Source organism: Melanotaenia boesemani, chromosome 7 (genome assembly GCF_017639745.1).
Source record: "Melanotaenia boesemani isolate fMelBoe1 chromosome 7, fMelBoe1.pri, whole genome shotgun sequence".
In the NCBI taxonomy this organism is placed as follows: Eukaryota; Metazoa; Chordata; class Actinopteri; order Atheriniformes; family Melanotaeniidae; genus Melanotaenia; species Melanotaenia boesemani.
The window spans coordinates 26,997,027-27,019,798 of NC_055688.1; the positions used below are offsets into that span (position 1 = coordinate 26,997,027).

At 38.7% G+C, this 22,772-nt stretch overlaps 1 protein-coding gene across 2 annotated transcripts in view; it reads left to right on the top strand.

Moving 5' to 3' along the window:
- Window positions 1-13,277, top strand: part of LOC121643190 (A disintegrin and metalloproteinase with thrombospondin motifs 2-like) — a 151,894-nt gene extending 138,617 nt beyond the window's left edge. For both annotated transcript variants that reach the window (XM_041990465.1, XM_041990466.1), the window contains 11 exons: window positions 315-475; window positions 2,272-2,405; window positions 2,498-2,621; window positions 3,149-3,229; window positions 3,349-3,512; window positions 3,603-3,759; window positions 3,870-4,005; window positions 4,144-4,351; window positions 4,666-4,795; window positions 6,044-6,130; window positions 9,385-13,277. In XM_041990465.1, coding sequence (XP_041846399.1) covers window positions 315-475; window positions 2,272-2,405; window positions 2,498-2,621; window positions 3,149-3,229; window positions 3,349-3,512; window positions 3,603-3,759; window positions 3,870-4,005; window positions 4,144-4,351; window positions 4,666-4,795; window positions 6,044-6,130; window positions 9,385-11,882 — 3,880 coding nt within the window. In that variant the 3' untranslated portion in view covers window positions 11,883-13,277. The remainder of the gene's footprint in view (window positions 1-314; window positions 476-2,271; window positions 2,406-2,497; window positions 2,622-3,148; window positions 3,230-3,348; window positions 3,513-3,602; window positions 3,760-3,869; window positions 4,006-4,143; window positions 4,352-4,665; window positions 4,796-6,043; window positions 6,131-9,384) is intronic.
- Window positions 13,278-22,772: the final 9,495 nt, after the last annotated feature.

A 22,772-nucleotide genomic window follows, 5' to 3' on the forward strand; every position in this document is an offset into this window, starting at 1 on the left:
CACAGCACCTTCTGCATCATAAAGGACATGCATGCATGCCGTGTTCATCAGCAGAACAGACTGATCTGCCACTCTGATGAACTTAGTCCAGTACCAGTGCAGTTAATTGGGTTTTGGCTTTTTTCTGTTTAGGTTTACCAAGCGCTTGGTTGTTTCAAGAGGCCACTGAAATTCACTAAATCCATTATTATTATTATTATTATTATTATTATTATTATTATTATTATTATTATTATTATTAAACATGTTTGAATTGCATATTTTGAAATCTAATACCATTTAGATTGGGATAATAACTCTTGCCACCCTCACAGACCAGACAAAGGCGGCCTGCCCTGCATGGGGGCAACTTACCAGTTCCAGATGTGCAACACCAACGAGTGTGAGGATATCTACAGTGATCCAAGAGAGGATCAGTGCCATGCTTTTGACCCCAGCAACAAGCACCACTGGCTGCCTTATGAACACCCAGACTGTGAGTGTTCACCTGCACATGTTGTGCTATGATGGAGATACTGAAATGATGACGCACCATTAGCGCTGTTACGTTAATGAAACCCAGAATGAGGGAGCAAACACGGAGCCAAAGACAGTTGTTACAATTTTTTTTTTTATTATTCAAGAAAAAAAAAAAAGATTTTCAAAGACGTTGCATGTTTTTATGAGAGGGCGTTGACATACCTCAAGGCTGTGCTCACACTCAGCATTACTGCCAGATGTCAGTGACCATAACAGAATATATAAACCCTCTAGAAACCCAGCCACATTTGAGAATCTGTCGTCTTGCTCCCCACCTGTTTTCTGATGTCATTTGAACTTCAGTAACCTCTTCCTACCTTCATCTGTTTCTCCATCTATGTTTAAGTCCATATATTGGAACCCAAATCTAAATATCTCTATTTTAGACCCCAAAATCTCTCCATACCATTAAAACACTTTTAAAACCAAAACATTTATAAGTGTGACTTGTCAGATCCATCCTGTCTCTAAGTCAATCAATCCATTAAAACTTTATTTATAAAGCATTTTCACTGGACCTTAATGTAATCAAAGTGCTGTACAGGTGAATTAAAATTATTGAATAATAATAAAAGCAGTAAGCAACAACAATAAAATAAACAATAAAAGTCAGAAGAAAGTACAAGGACGATCCTAGTGATCATGCTCTCCAGAGTTCAAAGCCAATGTAAAAAGATGAGTTTTTAAAAGAGATTTAAATCCATTAAGTGGTGGTGTCAGCGCCTTTCTCAGTCCTTGAGAAAGGGACGGATCGAGAAACAAGGCCCTCTTAAAATGTTTTTCTTTATTGTTATTATTTATTCTATTTTATTATTTATTTTAAATATCATAGTATTCATCTCAAATTACTTTCCTTTGTATTTCTTTGAGGAAGGAAAGAAACAGAAAGGTGAAGGGAGGTGAAAGTGAATTCCATTCATAGTCTGTCATCTCCTCAACTCCAGATGTGAAATTTTAATGTTTGTTCAACAAATTGTTAGTATGTCTCTATGTGGGTATTTTACTGTAAATTACTCCTGATAAAAAAAAGAAATAAAAAAAAAAAAGAAATCTGAGGCAACAAACTATTTATCTAACCCTTCGGTTTTTACTGTGTCATCACGCAGGTGAGATCACACATGGCTCTGAACTCCCTACAGGGCCATGTGTTTGAAAAAATAACCCTGAGATATAAATTATTTTGGTCTAAAGTGTAAGTTTCTTTGTGTGTTTTAGTGTTAAAGAGTGAGGAGCAGAGCAGAAAGTGCAACTGACAGTTTTTATGAAAAGTGTTGCGTGCTGATACATGAACATATCTTAAATCCAGCGTCAAAATGAGCTGTCACAGTACATAAAAAGACCTCATTCAAATCACTCAACAAGTATCTGAACATTTTTAGTCTATGATCTCATTTTAACTTAACAAAATGTGTTTTTTCCCTCCAAATCCAACCTAATAATCAGATCTGTAGCATGTCTGCCACCTGTTTATTAGTATCAAAGCTCGAGAAGACAAGGTCTCTGGATTGTGACCATCTGCATGATGAAGTAGGAGTGTTTATTCTCGCTGGGACGATCTGCCAGGTTTTGTCTCTGGGGGCTCGTGTAGTTTGTAGTATGACTCACTCAGACAGACACAATGAGACAGAGTATCATGCTGACTCACAGAGAGCTCATTCACAACATAAAAAACAATCACATGTTGGTTATAAGAATGAAATCATCCTTTTGACTATCATTTACAAATTCTGAAAATGTGCTTCCCCCTCCTAGCGAAAAAACGCTGCCACCTGTATTGCCAGTCAAAGGAGATACGGGATGTGGTCTTCATGGAAAGAATGGTCCTGGATGGCACACGCTGCTCATACAAGGACCCGCACAGTGTGTGTGTGCTTGGGGAGTGTGAGGTAAGCAGCATTGCTAGTGTGTTCCTCAGAGCGAGACAGCTGCATATGTTCAGATCTACACACTGTGAAACTTTCCATGTCCTGGTTAACAGAAGGTGGGCTGTGACGGCGTTGTCGGCTCCTCAAAGCAGGAGGACAAGTGTGGGGTGTGTGGAGGCGACAATTCCAGCTGCAAAATCTTCAAAGACACAATCACACGAACGGCAAAGAAGCAAGGTAAACCGTCACAGTTAATGCATTTTAGTCTGGGACTAACTTTACTCGGACCCTTCTGGAATATCATTCTGAAGAGAGCAGGAAAAATAGTTGGTCGGAGTTGTTGTGTTTGTACATATTTGCCTCTGTATTTTGTCATGTTTAATTAAACATCGCCCTCTAGAGGAAGATGTCTGAAACTAACTAAACCTTTGGCTGGTCTAATCTTACATGTTTCCACATGAGCGTTGCCAAGTACTTACATCAAACTTCATGAGGTCATGTAAAGTGCATTATCTAATGGCAGGACAGACCTACATCATACCAGCAGAGTTTCTGGAATAGTCTGTTTTCTCATGCTGAAAATAGTGAGGGCTGCAGGGATTTTAATCCATGAGTAAGAATATCTGGTTGAAGTGAGAAGAAAGACATCTTTACCAGATTAGCTGGGGATACTTGTCAGGAAACTTTAAAATTGATTATTTGATGGAGAGCAGGGGTTGTTGCTGACTTTTGTAGCCTCAAACCATATGAGTATGTCATTTCAGGTTTCCTTAAAGTTCTTGAAATCCCCAGAGGAGCAAGACACTTACTGATCCAAGAGCTGAAAGCCACCACACACACTCTTGGTAAGTTATGTTAAACCATACGTTGTTTTTCTATCCTGAACATGTGTATATATTATCTGTATTTCCTTTTTTCTTTTCTTCTCTTTTTTTGAGAATTTCTATTTCTCGTCCTTCCACAGCCATAAAGAATGTGGCATCTGGACTTTTCTTCTTAAATTGGGAAAATGAATTCCCAGAATCCCACTCAGTCATAGAGAAGGGCGTGGAGTGGGAATATGAGAATGACAATGACAAAGAGACCCTTCAGAGTACCGGTCCACTCAGACATGGAGTTCAAATAATGGTACAAAATAATATGAATAAACGTAATAATTAACTTTGTTACACATGAAGGTGTTTCTCAGTTATTTCATGCTGATCTTTCTGTTTGTAGATGAAACTGCATGGAGACGAAGATGTGAATCTGTCCTACAAGTACATGATGAACATGGACAGTGACTTTGCTATTCAAAATAACATGTTGGTTGAGGACAGTGCCTATGAGTGGGCACCGAAGAGATGGTCCTACTGCTCGAAGCCTTGTAGTGGAGGTACAGTAAAGTCAGGAAAACATTGCCTGTGAGGTCACCTGTCTATGTTTTGCTTGACTGTCTCTGTCCGTCCTTGCTTGCATAATTTTCCAACTTGCTTTTTTTTGTAGGGAAGCAGTATCTGCGATATGGCTGCAGAAGAAAAGTTGACAGCAAAATGGTTAAAAAAAGCTTCTGTAACAAGTCCAACATGAAACCGAAAGGAGACATCAGAGACTGCAACCAGAAGCCCTGCCCCCCACCCATGTATGTATCCTCTTATTTGGCACCAGCTCTAAAAACATTCTGAAAACTCCCAAGCGTTTTCTTCTTTCAGGTGGCACCTTTTTCTCCAGTCATTTTCATATTTTGTACGCTTTTGTTTGTCTTGTTTCTTACTTTCAGCTGGGTGACAGGAGAGTGGCAGAACTGCAGTAAACCCTGTGGAAAGACCGGGATGCAGGTCCGCTCAGTCAGCTGTGTCCAGCCCTCATATGACAACACCACGCGCCACATCCACAATAAACACTGCAGCGACGACCGTCCTGAGGCCCGCAGACCCTGCAACCGTTTTCTCTGCCCCACCCAGTGGAGAGTTGGCCCGTGGTCTCAGGTAAGCAGGCAATACATGAGTCGAGGGACTCAGGAAAACTAAAAAGTTTTGTAAAACTTCTATTTTTTCTTGCAGGATTTTTATCCAGTATAATGTTTTAAACATCACAGGACTAACTTGGGTCTGTAGTCTTGGCAGACTTGACCCATCTCTGAGCAACAGATTTGATCACATTCGTTGCTAATTATAAACAAAACAGTCATGATGTTCCTGCACTCCTGCTAGCCTTTGTATTGCTATACAGTCAATGCAGTGTTTTATCCATATTTACCAACTGATTTGTGATCGGTGTGTAATGTGTCCTGTACCCACAGTGCTCAGTGACTTGTGGTAACGGGACCCAGCAGAGGCAGGCTCTGTGCCACACCAGGGACAACACCATTGGACTATGTCTGGATAGTAAACCGGACACCATAAGAGTTTGTCGGCTAGAACCATGTCCCAGTAAGTGTTGAGCAAACTCTATTTCATGAAAGACCTTCCAGACAAACAAACAGTTTTAATGTTTTAAAAATAAGTGAGAGACGTCTAAAATGCACAGCAGATCAAAGTTATTTCGAATATTATCTAAAAGAAAACAATGAAGTTTAGGTTTATTCTGAACATCTTCAGAAAGATTTAACAAGAAGTCGAATGGAACTGATAAACATTATATAATTTGAGACTCAGTCAGAAAATGCAGCATAAGATACATTTTCCAATCTTGGGGCTATTTAAAGTACAAAGTACTAATATTTGTCAGGATGGCAAATAGATGCACTTTTTGATCTGAAGAGTAAAAATAGAAACTATAAAACAGCCTATATTCTGTTCATTTACCATTTTATAATCTTATTTGTGGGAATGAATGAGTTTGTGTAATTTTATAATTAAGAAACACTTGTTTTTATCTTTTTTTTTATCTTCAGCTCCAGTTTCTTAAAGGTGCTGCATGTAACAAAATCAAAGGTCAATGACAGAAAAATGTAATATTTTATTATTTTTGGTATTTAATTACTTTAAATACCTTTAAATATCACCTATATGATCACTTTACTAAAATACGTGTTATGTTTTTATGGTCTTAAATGAGCCATTTATAACTAGTAACTATTGGTCCACATACATGGCAGTTGCCATATTTGTGCCACCATTTTTTACTACGGTGTCTCTTAATGGACAAACAGCTCTGTGTGTGAAGTGAGAACCTTCTGATCTTTAAAACTGCGGTACTGGTTTTGTTTGATAGGTGCTTGAGCACCTTTTGGGATAAGGAATGCCTTAAAAGGCACATAGACGTAGACAGTACACATGTACAAAATATTGTAGTTACCTGTAGTGCACTCATTGCTGCAGCTGGGAACACTGGATCCACTCAGATGAAAACTTTAAGTCCAGTAGAATTCCAGCCACTGATGGCCACCATCTATCTGCAATTTTTACATACTTTGCCATTAAAGCCTTGAAGAGTTAAAGGCAGCTTCTCATGCTTCATTTAAACCCTTCGCAAAAAAACAAAACAAAAAAAAACATTATGCAAGCTTTACCCAAATATCTTATATGGCGATCTAGACGAGTGAGTGAAGAAAACCTTTTTTTTCTGTAGGTAAGAGTAACTGTTTTATTTGGGCAGTGGCCTGTGAACATGGATCTTTATATGTGCAGAACAAAAGCTACTAAAAGCTACTAAACTCTCTCTTTATGTCTCTGCAGAGGGCTCATCAGACCTCAACAAGAACGGTAACATTCTGATCCAGTGGCTGTCTCGACCCAACCCCAACTACCCCAGGATCTCCTCACGTAAAACCTCCCTCTATAGTTCCCAGCCTGGCCTCCACAGTGGCAGCCACAGCTGCATGTCTGTCCTCTGCTGGGCCCTGCCCATCTCTGTCCTCCTGTCTCTGCAGGGCCGGCCCCGGCTGGCCCCCTGACCCGGCCCTCTCCTACGCCTTGTGCCTGTGCCCACGCCTGTGAGCGAGCGGCAAAGCTTTCGCTTCTCCTTTGGGGGGGGATGTTGTCTCTCTCTGTGTCTGAGATGGCTCTGACCGGGGGAGGTCTCTGGCTCCTGTGTGTGCTAGTTGGTTCTCTCTTGCTCTATCTCTCTATCTCTCTATCTCTCCTCTGTGGAGCATTGTGTTGTAACCGCTGGCCAGTCGAAAACTCAAAAGATCAACAAAAAATCTGAAGTGAAAAGGATTCGAAGTGACAAGGCAAACAGGTTTTTCATCGGCACCTCTTGAAACGTGCCAAAGAGCACTTCGTGTGCAAGGGAGTCCCTCTGCATTTGGCGGCCATGTTTGCGTGAGCTAGCTGCGTGTTGTCATGGGTTAAGACTCCTACGATGCAGCAGCGCTTTTTTCTTTTTGTAGCGCATTGTCAGTGTGGGGAGAAAAAGGTGTGAAAATAAGAAGAAAAGGTATATAAATATCTATACAGAAAAAAATATATAACTAAAAAATATGAAAGCTTTATCGTGAATGTGATCTGAGGACATCTTTGCTAAAGTGCTCATCTGACATCCTGGTTCCATTCGGGGATGAGAATGGTGTCTCATTCTGTGTTCCATTCTCAGATTGACAGGAACTTAACACAGGGGCAGGAAGTGATGCAAGTAAACCTTTTGATTTTCTTGGGGAGGGAACTGTGAGGCAAAGAATCTTAAAGGACAATAAAGAAAAGAAGAAGAAAAAAAAAAAAACAGGGTAGTCTGACCACTTGAGGTTGCTTCCCATTTCACCTCATCATCAGCCATCCTCTCTTTGACTGTTATACAAAAGTTCAATAAATGCAGCTTATTTGTGCTTGCAGACTTTAAACAAATACATCTATAACTATATTTGTATTTATATATACCTATCAATCTAAATCTATATAAGTAACAATAATATTAATAATGTTTTACCATGAATAAGCTGTAGCTTATTTGCCTAAAACCTTTGGACTGCTATTGATCGCTTAGATCCTTGACTGTTATGTGTATTTTTTTATTGATTTTTCATGAATACAGATGAATATTTAATAAAGGTTAAGTGTTTTGGGGGAAGGGGTTAGATCTATATTATGCAGGACTTGGTCAGTTAGTTGCCTCTCCATTCTCTCAGATGGATCAGTGGTTTACTGTTGCTCCATGTTTTCTTTACAGATAGGATCACATTTTGTCATGCACATTTTCACTCATTCCCTGTATGTTTGCATATATAGGTGTGAGCGTACATCTGTGTGTGTGTGTGTGTGTGTGTGTGTGTGTGTGTGTGTGTGTGTGTATATATATATATATATACATATATATATATGTATATACATATATATATATGTATGTATGTATAACATGAGTAAATGAGAAAAATCAGTCTAGCCAGTAAAAAGAAAAAACAAAAACAAAACCTCACATTCCCGTTTGCATGTGAGCATGTATGTTTGTATGTAAGAATGCTTCTTCATTTGGGCTTTTACACACTGCGATCAGATACAGAAATACCTCATAAACTTTGGTTTGAGAGCGTCCAATGATCTCACTTTATGTTGATGAACATTAACCATATGAACAATGCCTTATCTTGGATTGAATGTAATGGCATTTATCTGTGAAAGAGATGGCTTTACTCATTCAAAGTTTCACTCGGAATAGAGGCAGCTTCAAATCAACCTTACAAACTCACACCCGCCAACCATCAAACCTACCAAGGTGATGTTGGACGAATGTCCGACTACTGGGAAGGGTTTTTAAAGGGCCTAGGGTATTGACACATATGGCATCAAGATAAAAAAAAAAGAAAAAAACAGGAAAAAGAAAACACTTCAGACTTGTCATTGTATTGTGATCACATATTTCTGTTGTGACTATGTAGCGAGCTATCCAAGGTTTCCTTCTGCTGGAGTTGGACTGTGTGAGACCAAGCCAGACCTAGCAGTGCGATACTGTATATAACATTGGTGTTGACTGTATTTAATAATGTTCATGACTGTTATCTTCTTCTATAATATTCTATACTATGGGTAACTGTTTTGTGGCTTCACTGGCCTGTTGCGTGGGGCTGGCTAACGTTTGGCTAACGTTGAAGAAACATTCAGATGGACTACGTGCACTGCGTCTATATGCACTTTGATTTATCAGGGAAATTTTATTAATGTTTTCTAAATGTTTCATATGACACTTAATGTGCCATTCCAGTTTTTACATCATCATGGAAATTCTGTATTTTATTTAAAAAGCAAATATTATTTATGTACATCATGTTTTTCTTTTAGATTTTTCTTTCTTTTATTTTTAATTATTTATTTTTTTCTTTTCTCAGTCGATAAACAGATTGACTGGTTGATTTCCAAGTAATCAAGTGTTTTACCAAAGTGACTGTGAACTTGTAACTTTCGATACAGTTGAATTATTTTTCTTAAGAAAAAAAAATATATCTATATATTGAGCAGGAGGGGGGAGAGGAGCGTACATCTCATTGTTTCAGTTCCTGTCATTCTCAACAGCAAAGTTGTATCAATAAAAATGTTTTAAAAAGTGTGATCTTTCTCTCACCAGGGATGTTCACTTGTTAGATTTGTTGCTGAGGAAATATCTGACACTGCACAGAGGATGTAGTTCATTTTATTGCCATCTTACAAAGTAACTACATGTGAATTGGTGGAGCTTTAACATTCAAATGAAAGAGCTGCAGTTTTTAGACTTAAAAAAGGTGTTTTAGATTAATAATTCCAAACAAAAACAGTCATTTATATTGACATAACAAGACTGGTGCCTCCTCTTTTCCATTTCAGTTGCTCTGGACTTTTCCAATGGCTGCTCTTGGATTTTTCTCATCTTTTCTGCATCCTCTACTAATGGTCTGTCTTTACTAGTGTACTTGCACAGTGTGGAACAACACACACTCACTCTCATGAGCATGTTCTTGTTTACACTAACCTGCACTCAGAAACTAATGCTAATGCAACGGCAGTATGTGACTGTGCACATTATTTTGCTTACAAAGATCAACAGTCACACAGCTTCATAGTCTTTTCTCTTGTCTGCGCCAAGTCTCAGCTCTCTGTTCTCTTCTTCACAGGCCAGCGTTGTCATGGAGACCGCTCTGTGTTCTGTCATATGGAGGCGCTGAAACGCTACTGCTCTCTACCGGACTTCCGGCGTATATGTTGCAAGACCTGCAGCGAAGTTGACATTGCAGAAACAGTACCTAACTTCACCTTTAGACCCCCACTCATTACCTCCATGTGGACTGGAGGTACTTCTCCTCCATCCTCCAACATCCTGAACTCTGACTTCACCACCCCTCAACCTACCAAAGCTGTTATCACCACCATTTCAGCTTCTACCGTCTATTCCTGGTCTATCGCTCACATTCCAACTTCCATCATTCCAACCCTTCACTCCATCTCTACTCCGGATATTATCTCCACTCATCCACCAGCTACAACCAGCATTCCTTTCCTCACCACAGTTCCTGCAACCTTTTCCACAGACAACAGCACAGATCCAGTGTTGCAGAGCACGACTAATAGTCCAGTCATAGCTTGGACAGTTGCCACTGACCTTACAGCTACAAACAGTCCAGAAATAATAACAGAAACCACTGCTAAAACAAGCATCTTATTAAAATCCAAACCTGAAAAGAAAACTCAGCCACAAACTAAAGGAAAGAGTAATGCTTCAAATATCAGTCAGAAAAAGATTACAACACAAAAATATACTGTAAAAAAACACCCACCACCAAAGATCAGCCTCATAAAGAAAACAATTACTTCCCCAAAAACTGCTACTCACAAAATGAATATTCCTTCAAACACGACAGCAAAAAAGACTACTCCATCAAACCCAAATCCCAAAAAGACTACTCCATCAAACCCAACTCCCAAAAAGATTACTCCATCAAACCCAAATCCCAAAAAGATTACTCCATCAAACCCAAATCCCAAAAAGACTACTCCATCAAACCCAACTCCCAAAAAGATTACTCCATCAAACCCAAATCCCAAAAAGACTACTCCATCAAACCCAAATCCCAAAAAGACTACTCCATCAAACCCAACTCCCAAAAAGACTACTCCATCTAACCCAACTCCCAAAAAGATTACTCCATCAAACCCAAATCCCAAAAAGACTACTCCATCAAACCCAACTCTCAAAAAGACTACTCCATCAAACCCAAATCCCAAAAAGACTACTCCATCAAACCCAACTCCCAAAAAGACTACTCCATCAAACCCAAATCCCAAAAAGACTACTCCATCTAATCCAACTCCCAAAAAGACTACTCCATCTAACCCAACTCCCAAAAAGACTACTCCATCTAACCCAACTCCCAAAAAGACTACTCCATCTAACCCAAATCCCAAAAAGACTACTCCATTTAATCCAACTCCCAAAAAGACTACTCCATCTAATCCAACTCCCAAAAAGACTACTCCATCAAACCCAACTCCCAAAAAGACTACTCCATTTAATCCAACTCCCAAAAAGACTACTCCATCTAATCCAACTCCCAAAAAGACTACTCCATCAAACCCAACTCCCAAAAAGTCAACTCCATCAAACACTACTCCTAAAAAGACTACTCCAGTAAAGGCCATTCCAGAGAAGAAACACAAGCCTTCTCCCAAAAAGGATGTTCCACCAAGCACCAATCCAAAAAAGAACATTAAGCCAAAACCAAAAGACACAAAACAAACTCTAACAAAGACAAACATAGATCAGACTCAAAAACCAGAACCCAAAAGTGCCTTAAATTTACAGGTCAAGGTTAATCAGAATAAAGCCAAGAAGAAGACTAATCTAGAACAGACAACACCTAACACCCCCTTTGCAAACAGAGAATCATCAAGAGAGGACCTTTCTTCCACTATAACAATGACAAACGGGCCCTTACCTGAGCCAGGAATCACTGCCACATTCATTAGTAATGATTTATCTATTACTGATGACACGCCACAGTGGCACCATGATGGCGTAGACGTTACAACACCCAACACCTTAGCTGACTTAATGACACCCACTGGAAGTATTAATGCTGAGTTTGTCACAATGCCCACTGAAACAATGCTGTACAGTGACGTCACGGTGATGAACAGCGGCGATCCTACAGAGACCAGCGGGTCCTATCCAAGTGGTGATGACATCACAGAGTCTTACAGCAGTTCAGGAGTGGGCAGGGACACCGTTGTACTGGAGGACGGCCTCTCCATCGTGATCCCGACTATAAACGGACAAGATATGACAGAGCTCGTCTCCTCACCCTGGCTGGACCTGTCCGAGTACATCCCAGTGAGCATCCCTATTCCAAGAACAACTTCAGACCCTCCGATCACTACCACAAAGGAAGAAACACCAACTGTAGCCACCGCCATCAGTGACAACAATGAGAACAACTCCATTGATGTATATTATAACAGAGTCACCAGCGTGGATGGTGATGTGTCTCAGAACAACCTGATTCCAAAGCGGCGAGTTAACCTCAGCGAAAGAACCAGGAACAAACGTATACAAGAGCTTCTAGAGGAGAAGCGAAACTTTCTCCTCAGGATGAAAAGAGGCCACACTGCACAATAGGACATGCCTTCTCATTTCTCTTATAGAGACAAAAACTTTCCTCTTTAAAGAGCTCCCAGCTGCCAAAATGCTTTTATCGAGACTTCCCAAAAAAGATTAAAGAGAAGACCTTTTTACATCACAACCGGAGCAGGAATATCGTTGTCAAATTTTAAACAGCAGCGTTAACTACACACTGATGCAGAGTTGGTGTAAATCATCTTTTATGCCCAGTTAAGACAAACAAATGGGACAAAGAGTGAAAATACTAATCGACCAGCCTTTGGAACAGTCAAACTATTATCCTTATTAACCACCTGTGCATTTGTTTAAGGATTCAGTGTTAGAATTTAAATTAGATAAGTTTGCGACTGACATGATCTCCTCTGACAGATTTGACCATGTAAAATCCAGTTCTCCTCCCGTATTTTACTACAGCCAAGGACTGCAGTTTCCCCTTACAAATATGAAGACCTCCGAGTTCCCTAATTCCAACTTTTGTTGGATGAGATCAAGTTGTTTTATTTTAAAGTGGCCAAGCCTCTGAACTGACGTCAGTGTTCATTTTTTGTAACTGCATTGCCAGACTTTACGCTGGGTGGATGGTGTTTCCATTTTTAAAGCAAAGATTTTCTAAATGTTTTCTAACCTCTCAGGAATTTACAGTGTAAAAGTTTAATGAGGGACATTGACTAACTCTTGGTGCTTAAATGATCTATCATAACTTCTCATTTAGCTGAGTGGAAATCAATACAATTGATCAGAAAAATATTTTGTTCCATTTCCTTATAGTCAGTCTAGTATGTCTTTTTTTTTTTGTTTGTTTTGTCAGTGTTGCTGAAAAAACCCATGCAGTCTATTCATTTATCTAGAAAATAGATAAATTAATAAAAAGAATAACACCATCATATCCCTTTTGACTTTAAAGGCCAGTTTATTTTCTTCTCCAAATGTTGTATTGCTTGTACATCTCTAACTTGCAGCAAGAGCAAAGCCACCTATCCTTCTGTACAATACATGTACATATGAAATAGAAGTTCATGTTTAATATTTATTAAAGTTTAAGTGCCTGTGGTATTTTGCAATTGATCCGTGTTGTGTGATTTCTGTTAAACATACCTTAACATTCTTTTCCTTGTTTGTTCAACTCTGCAAAAAAAAAGAAAAAAGGACAAAGACTACATCAGGTCTAACTTATTCATCTGTAGCAGCTTTACATCTTTGCCTCAGTTGTGAAGCAATGCATTATCTGGCCCCTTGAGGGAGACAGAGTACGGTACTCGTGCTTATTGTGTTAGGGGTCTCGAAAGCCTACATCTGTGTTTTTGTGTTTCTGCATGATGATAAAACCAGATTAGCAGGATCTTGTAATATTGTCACATCAATTTAAAAAATTTGACTTCTAAACTATTAAAGATTTTTTTTTTAAACAATTCAGATCAACAAAGCTATTAACTGGTTATTTCACAGTTAGATTTTAAACTCTTTCAACTGAAGTTTAAAAAGTCCTGGTGTCACCACTGTGGGGCCCTCTTGGTCTGCCTCTGATACTTGGAGGGTGCATGGTTGTATTTGTATGATCACTCAATACAACTCACACCTAATGCTTAGTACACACACCAACACAGCTGAACACACACATGCAGAGTCTGGGAAGATGCCCAAAAAGAAAAGTTCACAATCTGTAACAGATCTAGCTCCAGAGTCTTTGAGACCATTTAGAAAAAAAAAAAATAACTGTGAACAGGATGGCCAAACAGCAAGAGGAGTTCAGCTGATGTAAGATGTCCCCCAGATCTTTCTGTTAATGGGATTAAACTGTGTCATGGTGTTTAAACATAACTTGAATAAATTCAAGAAGGGCCCCATATCCAAATCCATCCATCTATATATCCATCTATATCTTAAATCTTAAATGGATATATTGATATCTGCAATGACACTATGAGATTAAGTTAAACATCATTGCTTCAACGTTTTGTTCAAAGTCTTACAGAAACCGAACAAGCTCAGTTTGCATTCTTTCAGTATGTGAAAACAAACCACTGAAAGACAGAGTGGATAGCACTGATTATGTTTCTACAAATGTAATTGTTCTCTGATGAACCTTAGAGCATGGCATTCATCATTTCTAGACCGTGCACAGCCTCACCCCCCCACCCCCACTGGAGCAGCTATTCCAGGCAGAAGCAGTCTCTCCCAACAGAACATTAACAGCTTTAGCCCATTATCCAAACTGCCCAAATTCCCAATCTAACCGAGCATCTGTGGGATGCGCCAGAACAAGCCCAATTCATGGCAGCTCGATTCCTCAGCATCCCAACATCAACGGACAGCAACAGAGGTCTCTAACCAGTGCCTCTGCAGATCACAGCTGTTTGAACAACACAGATCGGGCATGTGGTTTTCATGCCATGGCTGAATGATGTACACTTAAAAAAAAAAAAAGAAATAGTTGAACCCTAATTATTTTCTTAGCATTGCATCTTCCAAGTAATTGTTGGCACAATATTAGATTTACTGCTAAATGCTTTTCAGCGGCATTGTGCAGCAAACAAGGACTGTATTGTCAAAAATAATCAGTTTTAACTTCTCATTCATAGAGGGACACATAAAGTACAGTAAAAAGTTTAATGGCATTAGGAGAGTAATACACTAAGTCTGAGATTTGCATTATTAGTCAGTGCTTTCATTGTTTCTGGTGTAAATAAATATTTGCATGCAGTGGATATTAGTGAGCTTTTGTTGTTTAAATCAGAGCCACACAATGGTTTATTTCCAATAACAAACCATCCCTTTGGCTTTTGAATGAATACATACATTTTTGATATTTTATCAAAATTTATGGATTTACACAAGATAATCCAAATTAGTCAAGTGAAATTATAAGAAATAAACAATGTTTAAAGGAATTCTAAAAAGTAGAAAAACTGAGAATTACATGCATATCGTCATCTATTTTCTTTTATGTTGTGGATTCTGATTAGTGCTGACCATTTCCTTAAGAAGTATCATAATTGTTTAAATTAAGTCCACCTGTGAGCAATCACTATCACATGGTTTTAGTCTATACACTCTGAAAGGTGTCAGACTCTATAACAAAACTAAACAGTGGACACTTTCCTGCTGTCAGGAGCAAACTGTTGGTCATTTCCTGCTGTGTGGCTTTAATTGGGCTGTTGCTTTTGTGGACCAAGCTTTAGTTGTCAGACCGATGGCGTCACATTTGACTCAAGAATACTTGGTATACAGGTGTGTATATAGTTAACTTGTGTTTATAGTCCAGGTACTGTGGCTGCAAAACAAGCCAAAATCATTAATTTTCCGCTACCGTGCTTTACAATTGGCAGGATGGGTTTCTGCGGACACGCTGTGTTTTGTTTTCTCCCAACATGCTGCTGTGCGTTATGTCCAAACACCTCCACTTTGGTCTCACCTGTCCAAAACACATTGTCCCAGAAGTTTTGCGGTTTGTTTAAGAGCAACTTCACAAACCTAAGAATCTCTGCCATGCTCTTGTTAGAGAAAAGAAGCTTACCCCTGAGGCCCTTTCAAATAAGCCGTACTTGTTCCGTCTTTCTCTAAATGAACTGTCATGAACTTTAATATTAACATGCTAGTCGAACCCTGTGAAGTCTGAGTTGTAGCTCTGACTTTGGTGAACTCTTAGCTGTCTTGAATGTTTTTAATTTGTGAATGGCCGATGCCTTGTAACATTCCCAGATTGATGAGCATCAGTGATCTTAGATGTCTTCCCCCTTTGGCGCAATGTTAACACACACATACCTCAATGCTTCAAACCAGCAAAATGCCAAAACATCTGCTTCTATAGTGGTGCTTACAATTATTGACAAGTCAATTAAATGCATTTGATTAGCAGCTCCTGGCTGCTACATATTCTTTTATTCCTGTAGAAGATTTGAGGATGTATTTGGTTTTTTGCACACTGCTTCTAGCTGTCCTTTTATAACAGTATAATGCATCATATTTTGTTGTTCATTTGAGTTTTTTTTTCAGGGCCACTGTAGCCACAAGACCTAATTGGTGAAGTGCTGCTCTGATGATTTTTGTACACTCTCCCATTTTCACAAAGGATCGGTATATCTCATTTATAGTGACCACTGGGCACCTTGTTTCTTTTCTGCTTTGAGGCCCTTCGCCCTTGATTACTGCATTTAGCTGGGCTGCTACCGCAAATGTGTTGATGGCTTCAAACTTTTTCTGTTTTACAATGATGAAGGCTGTTATGGATTGGCCTTGGGTGCTTTAAATAATATAAACATTTTCCTATATGCTTGGATGCTGGATGCACCAGAACTCAGTTGTGAGCATCAAAATAAATGATCAAAATACAAATTTTGAACCATTTTTTTATATCACTATTATCTGTGCAGACTGATGAAGTAAATTTTGGATTAATCTGGAAGTTTACAAAATCGGAAACCATTCAAATGTAGTTTTTGTACAAGGACTAAATAACATTAAAAATGAACTCTCACACCTTAAAGTCTGATGTTATCAAGGAGCTCAAATTAATACCAGATCAGTTATTGGACTGTGACTATACAAACGTTAAAAGGATCACAACTGCCCTTGTTGTTTCTCCTACCCCCCCTTGTAATCCAATTTAGCTAAAACATTTGAAAACATCATGTTCGTGGAAATAAGCATCCCTTCAAGGAATCTCCGCTCTCTGCCCTCCAGAGGATGTCCATGATAATTTCTCAGAATCTGTCTAGCAGCTGGGAGCTAGGTGATAAAAATCAATAAGGGTCTACAATCACATCCTTTCTACTGATCCATCCTTCAGTGCACATGGAGGCTTTGAACAGCCGTAAACATGCACATCTCTCTGTTCCACTCTAATTCTCACTTATAATAAGAGAAAGTTTAGGATGGCGAGAAGAAGGGACTGAATAAAACTGTTTAACACACCCTTGGTCATGTTTTTTTTTTAAAAAATAGATAACAGTTTCTAAAGTTTTGTGTGTTATAATGCTGACATTTCGTGTTACCAAGACAACTTGCTGACAGCAAGACAGCTTGATTTTCTGCTTTAAACTAAAAATGTAAGATGGAGAAAAGATTGACATTTTTCATTAAGTAAGTGTAAATCTTAGTCTTATAGCACGTGCAAACATACAACCATTTCCCCAAAAGACATGTTTTAGTGGATCCCAGATGTAAATAACAAAATGTACAACAGCTTCAGTGTAAGAGTTACTGTGACCTTGTCAATTTAATGTCATTAGTAATACCTCTAGAGAAACTCATTGCACAACATTCTGTCAGTGTGAATTTATTGCCGTGGTTAACTGTCAGTCTTTCTCATCTACACACATCACATCTTGTTAGTTGACGCTAGGCTGAAGCACAGCTGCACACCATCATCAGTCATTTTGTGAATATTAAAACCTGCTGATAAGACAGCAGATTCCTTATTAACACATAAATATGAGCAAATATCAGCAAAAATGTCCCTTAAAGCCATCTTTTGTATGTTTTTTTCTACTAATAAAATTTAATTCTGCCATGTCACAGAGACCTGCAGCCTGCTTGATGTTCTTCTTGATGTTTGTCATTAACAAGAAGGTGCATCGATGAAAAGGGGTCAGAATGGTGCTTAAATGTCTGTTATCTGAAATAACACACCTGAGTGTGTGTTTGTGTGGCAAATGTAATGCCTTGTGTCCCCTCCTTTAGGCATCTGTAAAATACCAGGATCCTTCCTCATTAGCTGGATGCAAAAAGTAAATAAATAATAAATAAATAAATAATGGATCTGCTTTAATTGAAGTGATTCTGCCCCAAACATAGAGGTAGTAAGTTAACTGATGGGTTTTAAGCACAATGTTTCAATGTAAATTAGGTCAAACTAGCAATAATACCTGTGCAAAATTATACATTCAAGAAGCTAATGGTTGAAAATAATTGCACGTCCCCTTGGTCTGACCTGATAAACAAATATCTTCATATTAACATGCAATTATTCAGAAGCTTTGGGCAAGGCAAAAGATTTCTGGAAGGCAAAACAGAGTGGTGTCTGTTTGTGGTCAGTGCATTGCCAGGGTTGACCAGCCATGCATGTGTGGGCCTCGGTCACATGTAATTTAACAGTCTGTATGAGGAGCAGAACTCATCTGCTTAAATACAGTCGTATGACAACAATCAGCCATGCGCTCATAAAACTGTCGATACAGTCAAACATATTTCCACAAACTGGTTTGGATTTAACAGACTGAATATTTTCTAACCAGAAACAGAACCATGGTGAAGATTACGCCAGCAAAACCAGCTGCTTTGGTCCCACAGAAGATAACAAAAAATTATGAAGACCTTCAGGAGTTTTTAAAATTCTTAGTATTTGCGAATGTTGAGATTTTTTAGAATCACAGATCACAGTTTTATGCAATCAGCTTTGACAGTTAAAGGTTTTTGCCCATCTTTTCCTACTTTTTGGCACATTAACACTTTAAAAAACGGCACCAACTACTTTCAGTGAGACAACTATTTTTACAGAATTTAGGATTCGTTTCATTTAGCCTTTTCGCTCAACCTTTTCTACCGTGGCACTTCAAAACGCACGTAAAAACAACACAGATGAAGAACTTTTGTAACGATATCTGTAATGTTGGTATCTGCTGACATTAGGTCAGCTAATGATGGTAGGTTTACATGATGCACGTGGTTCCAATCCACTCCGACAAGAAGAAGCCAATTTAGTGTCTAATTGATTCCATTGACAGTAGCTACTCAAGTGAATTGGCAGCTAAGGCAGTTAGGTAGCTATCTCCATCAGTGGCTATAAGTAGTTATGGATGTAACTCAGGTTCTGATTAGATGCATAGCTCTTAGTGAGGGTAAATGTGCTGCTGCTGCTGGCAATGGGAAAATACTGAATGGCCGTAGGAAAGCTTAGGAGGTAGAGTTACAGCCGCCCACAGTTGGGAACTGATCCAGCAAAATTTCTTCAGGCAGAATGTTGCAGTATCAATTCTCAATTTCACCACTTCATATGTTGAGGTGTCATTGGGCAAAATACTGAACCCCACTGATGGCTTGCACAGCTTTGGATATCAGCTTCTAATTAATTAAGGATTAATTCACGTTTAAAAAAAAAAACTACACAATAATTATGTAAAAGTGGTTGAGTAAAATGTGTAGTTAAAGTGGAATTTCAGTTTTGATTGTCACCATCTTGGCCCTTTGAAACCATAAGTTGAGAACAAGTGGTGGATCTATGCTGGAAAACGGCAACTGTCACTGGTTAGCATCTCTCAGCTCAGACCTGCCCAAAAGCACACCCTGTTTTATTATCATGCTCAATCAAGACATGTATTGAGCTATACAATGATTACAAGTTTACTAAGGTCATACATAATTTGATTTAGAGTAAAATTTGTATAATTTTTCCTGTAAATATCAATTCAAATTAATTTATTTTTGTAAACAGAAGAGCTAGTCATGTTGGCCATGTTTAAGACACTCCTAAATTAACTTAATTTTGATTGATCTTATCTCTGTTAACAATGTCTATGTTCTCTGTGGCTGCTTCTGAAGAGTGCGTGTGTATGTGTGTGTGTGTGTGTGTGTGTGTGTGTGTGTGTGTGTGTGTGTGTGTGTGTGTGTGTGTGTGTGTGTGTGTGTGTTGCTCTCCTCCAGAGAGCTACATGGGCATTTGCATCATCTTCATTTAAAGTTACAGGCACTGAAACAGCCCAGCTGGCTACAGTAAGAGTCATTAGGTGTTCTGAACTAAAACTTTGAAGGACACATTCTGGTGACATGTGAGACTTAAATTAACTTGAAAATGTAATTACCTTTAACTTAATAAGGATCACAATAATATCCAGTTGTTAAATCTGCAAATGAGGAATCCCAATTTTCAGCTCATGGTCAAGGATCATATTTTATCATATCAAATTATACCCTTGTTCACAAACACATGACTGAATTGTTGCAGTTGTCAGAGATCTGAAAATCCTTCTGATTCGTATCTCTAAAAAAGTAAGCTATGCGCCACACTAGAAGGTCAAGTGTTGCATAACCTCAAAACCACGTACACCATGGGTTTTTGAGAAAGAAATCTCTGTATAAAGTGTATAAAAATCTGAGGAATGTTTTTTTTACCTAAAAAGTGAGCCTGAGCCTGAGCATATATGAGCATAAATATATATATATATATATATATATATATATATATATATATATATATATATATATATATATATTCTGAGTGCACTGTGTCAAATAAAACAAGCGCACCCTGAAGAAGCCAGTGACAATCAGCTCAGTCAGCATTTGTCTAGCATCCTTTTGGCTGGAGGATGTTCAACAGACAGCTGGTTCAACAACCCAAGAGAGGAAAAATATCCAAGAGCAGAAGTTTTGAGAGTGCAGAGAAGAGTGTCAGACAAAGTTTGAGCTCCAGAGATTTGAACCTGCAACACTAACCTTGAGAAGAGGAGCAGAGTTTTGAAAGGAAGAATGATATTTTGAGTCTAAGAAGGGACTTTTTGAGTATGAAAGCAGAGTTTTGAGAGTGAACAATATGATATTTGAGCATGAAAACAAGAAAACTTAGTCTCAAATCAAACAATTACGCTCTTGATTAAAGACAGGGAAAAACCCTCATAGAACTTTACCACTGGCCAGTGCCCTACCTTCTAATGAAAAACAGTCATTTACTCATGTCACTTTAACAAGCTTTACATTTCGCACTACCATTTACACTGTAATTATTATATATACAGCCAGATGTTTATCCCTGTTATTATTTTATATCTACAGTCAATTTAGAGAAAGAAATTAGGGAGTTATGTTTGTTTTTGTTTTTTTTTTTTACTAATGGTAAATGGGTGTGCACAGCCTCGGATGCATGTATGACTGCATTTCACTGCCATCTTGCATGTGCATGTGACAAATAAATAACTTGAAACTTGGTTGTTTGTGTGTGTGGCTGTATGCATGTGTGTTCAGCTACACACATAAATTTACCTAAGTCTGCCATGACATTCTATTCTTCATCAATCATCATCAATAGAGAATGTGCAAGTGACATCATCGCGGCTCTTGCTGCCATTTTGGGGGCTCCCAGTTATTGTTTCCATTGACATTTTAAGTTTATCTCTACTACGTTAAAAGCATGTCCAAAACATGCAGACAAGAAACATCATTACCACGATAAGCTCACGAGAAGTGAAGAGTCAGTATGATGCAGAAATACACATTGCATTGCCACAGGTTTTAATGTCAGATGTCATTGTTTTCCCAGTGTGTGATCAAAGTTCCTACATCTGTCATGAATCTAAACAACCAAATAAACAGTCCGGAACATTGTGACTGGATGTCTGACAGAACAACTCTGGGATGCATAATCAGAGAACAACCAACTATTACAATGTGGAGGAGGAAAGTGATGTTTCCTCCAAATCAGTACCACTCCATTTAAAATCAGGTACTTGTTGTGAGTCAGTAACTCTTTTTACATGAATTCTCAGGTGTACGATCTCACCTGTTCTCTCATCATCCCGTTCACCCAGCTGACACGCTGTGAATGCAGTCATCTTTGCTTCTGCACACATGAAGCTCAAACTGGTCTTTAAATCGAAACCTTGGTCACCAAAACCACATCACCTGGATAAGTTTCTGCAGAAATCCACTGTGATGTGTTTATCCAACGTATTCAACGTATATACACCAAGACAGAAACAGACTTGGGGGGGGGGGAATAAATTTCAAACAAAGATAGCTTCAGTGTGTAGAGTTATAGTAACTTCATCGTTAACTATTAACTGAATTCAGGTCGTTGGTAAGAGAAATAATTCGGGAACACCTTCTGGCTGGATAATATGATGCTGCTTTGTTCTTAGCTTCAACAGAAAACAGCAACTCTTCTTCTACTCAAACATTGGGAGTATTCTCTAGTTTCAACCGTATCAGTCTTTTAACTAAATGTCTCCCTGTCATTTTAGTTAGCTACATGTTAGGATTGGTGCTTCCTGGTGTGTGTAAAGATCCTTTGTGCTGCATCTCATTCTGACCAAAGAAGAGCTTTACTCTTCTTATGTCTGCTCCAAATCTAAAAAAAAATGGGCTTTGTACCATCCGATTTGACCCAAATTGAAATACTTGTTTAGTGGTATATCATGATTAGTACTTCAAATACAGCTTTATAAATTCTGTCACTGTGGTCTTTTCTACAGTTTATTTCTAAGCTATGGGTCTCAATTTGTGCTATAAAGTGAAACAGTGCCTCAAGGATCAACCAAACACATTTATAGCCCACATGATAAAGAGCAGTAAGTGAAAGATCAAGCAAGTGTAAAGACGATTACAGATTTTCAAGGAATGAGAAATGTGCTGGAGGGTTTGTGACTCATCTGCTATAAATGGAGCCTCACGTGAAGGTCTTCTTAAAGATCGCTGCTATGTGTTTGTGTTATGCATAAACACACACTCACAGATGAAGCGAGCACGTGTATAGCTCTCACATGCACATCAGCTAATCTGCATGCTTTGCATTCCATGCTGTAAACAATAAGGTCATACATGTATAAACATCCACAATCTGTATATTTTTTTATTCACATAGCATCATTCATTTTGGCAGATTTGTGTTCTCTCACAGTTTGTGTCTTCTGACAAAAATGTACAAAAAAATAAATCTGTTTGTCTGATTTGTTTTTCTTTCTGCTTATCAACCTGTTATTTTTTCCATGCTTCCTCTTTCTCTTCCATCTGTGTCTTCTCTGCCTGTGTTTTTGCCCTCCATCAGTACAGTTACCCGGAGACAGAGCTGGGGCTGAGGAAATGGATGGTGAGTCTATTTTTAGAATCAGGGAAGGAGGGCAAACAAAAAGTAAGCCATACAGAGAGAGGGAGCATGAGGGAGCGCGGGTGGAGGAGGGA